General features: G+C 35.6%; 1 protein-coding gene across 4 annotated transcripts in view; it reads left to right on the top strand.

Moving 5' to 3' along the window:
* The window catches only part of LOC127844179 (trafficking protein particle complex subunit 8-like), a 74,358-nt gene extending 71,515 nt beyond the window's left edge, over positions 1-2,843 (top strand). For all 4 annotated transcript variants that reach the window (XM_052374238.1, XM_052374237.1, XM_052374235.1 and 1 more), the window contains exon 30: positions 1,958-2,843. In XM_052374238.1, coding sequence (XP_052230198.1) covers positions 1,958-2,225 — 268 coding nt within the window. In that variant the 3' untranslated portion in view covers positions 2,226-2,843. The remainder of the gene's footprint in view (positions 1-1,957) is intronic.
* Positions 2,844-3,678: the final 835 nt, after the last annotated feature.

Genomic DNA, 3,678 nt, shown 5'->3' with positions numbered 1-3,678 from the left:
TCCCCAGATTAAGTCTCTTTTTCCCCAGATTAAGTCTATTTTCCCCCAGATTAAGTCTATTTTCCCCAGATTAAGTATATTTTCCCCCAGATTAAGTCTAGTTTTCCCCCCAGAATAAGTCTCTTTTTCCCCAGATTCAGTCTCTTTCCCCACATTCAGTCTCCTTTTCCCCAGATTAATTCTATTTTTCCCCCAGATTCAGTCTATTATTCCCCAGATTAAGTATATTTTCCCCAGATTAAGTCTATTTCCCACCAGATTAAGTCTATTTTTCCCCAGATTAAGTCTACTTTTCCCCATATTAAGTCTCTTTTTCCCAGATTAAGTCTCTTCTCCCCAGATTAAGTCTATTTTTCCCCCGTTTAAGTCTATTTTTCCCAAGATTAAGTCTATTGTTTCCCAGATTAAGTCTTTCCCCCCCAGATTAAGTCTCTTATTGCCCTGATTAAGTATATTTTTTCCCCAGATTAAGTATATTGTCCCCCAAATTAAGTCTATTAAGTATCTTTTTCCCAGATTAAGTCTCTTTTTCCCCAGATTAAGTCTTTTTTCAGATTAAGTAGATTTTTCCCCAGATTAAGTCTATTTTTCCCCAGATTAAGTCTCTTTTTCCCCTGTTTAAACTTTTTTTATCCCCGCCGAAAAAAATTCAGAGGGGATATAGTAATTGGTCCTGTCCGTCCGTCCAGCTGAAACTTTGTCCGGAGCATAACTCCAAATCTATTCAATGGATTTACTTTAAACTTAGAATATTAACAGATGGCAACTAGGAGAAGTGCAGTGACCAAGAACCATAACTCTATCTACCTTAGTTTTTGAATTATCTCCCCTTTTATATAACTTTAAAGTAAATTTTTTGTCCGGAGCATAACTCTAAATATACTAAAGGGATTTACTTGAAACTTGAAATATAAACAGATGGCAACTAGGAGAAGTGCAGTGACCAAGAACCACAACATTATCTACCTTAGTTTTTGAATTATCTCCCCTTTTATATGATTTTAAAGTTAATTTTTGTCCGGAACATAACTCTAAATCAACTGAAGGGATTTACTTGAAACTTGAAATATAAACAGATGGCAACTAGGAGAAGTGCAGTGACCAAAAACCACATCTCTATCTACCTTAGTTTTTTAATTATCTCCCCTTTTATATAATTTTAAAGTAAATTTTTGTCCGGAGCATAACTCTAATTCTACTGAAGGGATTTACTTGAAACTTGAAATATAAACAGATTGCAAGTAGGAAAAGTGCAGTGACTAAGAACCATCACTCTATATACCTTAATTTTTTAATTATCTCCCCTTTTATATAACTTTAAAGTGAATTTTTGTCCGGAGCATAACTCTAAATCTACTAAAGGGATTTACTTGAAACTTGAAATATAAACAGATGGCAACAAGGAGAAGTGCAGTGACTAAGAACCACAACTCTATCTACCTTTATTTTTGAATTATCTCCCCTTTTATATGATTTTAAAGTAAATTTTGTCCGGAGCATAACTCTATATCTACTAAAGGGATTTACTTGAAACTTCAAATATAAACATATGGCAACTATGAGAAGTGCAGTGACCAAGAACCATAACTCTATCTACCTTAGTTTTTGAATTATCTCCCCTTTTATATAATTTTAAAGTAAATTTTTGTCTGGAAAATAACTCTAAATCTACTGAAGGAATTACTTGAAACTTAAAACTTAATAAGATGGCAAGTAGGAGAAGTGCAGTGACTAAGAATCATAACTCTATCTACCTTAGTGTTTGAATTATATCCCTTTATTTTATTTCAAAGTAAATTTTTGTCTGGAGCATAATGAATTATCTCCTTTTATTTGTTTTTACAAATATTATTCTACTCTCTAAAACAAATGTTATCATACAAGCAAACACATTTCGGCGGGGATTTGGCACTACTGTGACAAGCTCTTGTTCCAAATTAAGTCTTCTTTTTCCCAGGTTAAGCGATATTCAAGATGCGGCGGGTCAGGCACTGGAGAATTCCACCACAGGATTCTCCTGGGTGGGGCAGACCCAACGGCAGGTCACGATGACCCCGAAACAGGTCCTAGAATTGAGCCTGTCGGTGTCCTTCAGCCGGCCTGGTGTGTACAACATCAACAACCTGGCGGTGTTCGTCTCGCACACCAACGACGTGTCCGAGATGACCCTGCAGAAGCAGACACGACCGAGCGTGGTTTCCGTGTTGGATAAAGGACATCAGTGACAAGTCACACAAAATTCTGCCATCTTTGGATTAAAAAGACTTATCTTACATTTGCTTAAGAGCCACATAGGACCTTTTAGTGTGTGAAGACTTTTTTTATCATTCAACATTTTGCCACTTTAGGATAAAACTACACGTGCTTAAGAACCAGATGGGCCCTTGTAGTTTTAATACGGGACTTTTTATTGAATGCGTTAGAAAGAGTCAATAATTTTTTTAAAATTGTGCCTCGTTTGGATAAAGAGATGTATCTAAAATGTGCTTATAAACCAGATAGGCCCTTATAGTTATGACATGGGACTTGTTATTGGTTGCTTCAGACAGAGAACTTAGCACCAGGATTTGGCCATCTGCATTTCTTGTCAGTCAAGGACTTAGTTTACTTGTTATAGGTTTGATATATATTTTAGTAAACGTGTCTGCATTATCAAATTGTACTGAACAAAATTATTAAAGCAGAAGGTCTAAAGTAAGGGGCTGTGTATTATTGCTGTATCATTCAAGCTATCTGGTCATAGTAATTGAGCTTGTCAATTTCATACTCGGTCTTTATTTGAAATTACAAATTTAACCCATTTAGGTCAAGCGTCTAGAAAAAAGGCCTTGGCAAACAGCAAAGACCCTGATGAGACGCCGCATGATGCGGCGTCTCATCAGGGTCTGCACTGTTTGTTTAAAAGAATTTCTGTAAGAAATATTCTAAATATAGAAACAAATATACTATACATCCCAAATTTTGGAAATAAATTGATCCAATTTAGAAGGATGGGAGAGTCCACTAGGCAAAAATGAGTTAAAGTATTTTTTACACAACTTTGTTTTGAGCTCTGTTTATTGGTTAAAATAAATGTCAAGATATTGAACAATGACTATTCTTTATACTGGCATTCTTTATTATGAATTGATAAAATGAGTAATCCAGTTTTTCAGTTTTCAAGGTTATATTATTATGTCTTGGTGAAAAAGGGCCCAGAAATGTTTAAACAGTTTGTGTTTAAAACCAAAGGTATGTTTATGTAGCTCAACGTTAATGTATATGTTGTATATATTGTTAATGATATTGTTTGGATGGATCAAATATAATAATTTGCTTTTATACTTTGTCTGATACGGGCCACAGCATCTGCTGTATATGCTAGTACCTGTTTATATTTAAAGTAGATGGGTTTTATTCTGACCTATGAACTTTTATTCATAACTGGGTTTAACTCATGTGCACACAGTGACATCCCAGATGGGCATGTGCAGTCCATACAGGGAGGACTCTTTTTGTTGTGGAATTCTGTTTAAAGGAAGTCTCCTCTACACAAAAATCTAGTATAGATGGAAAGTGTCGTTCCTGATTAGCATGTGCCTGCTGCCTCAAGTGACAACATGTAAGGCACATGTCGTTCCTGATTAGCATGTGCGTGCTGCCTCAAGTGACAACATATAAGGCACATGTCGTACCTGA

The sequence above is a fragment of the Dreissena polymorpha genome, chromosome 9, assembly GCF_020536995.1.
Source record: "Dreissena polymorpha isolate Duluth1 chromosome 9, UMN_Dpol_1.0, whole genome shotgun sequence".
In the NCBI taxonomy this organism is placed as follows: Eukaryota; Metazoa; Mollusca; class Bivalvia; order Myida; family Dreissenidae; genus Dreissena; species Dreissena polymorpha.
The sequence above is the reverse complement of the archived record's forward strand: the minus strand, read 5'-3'. Positions and strand labels throughout refer to the sequence as shown.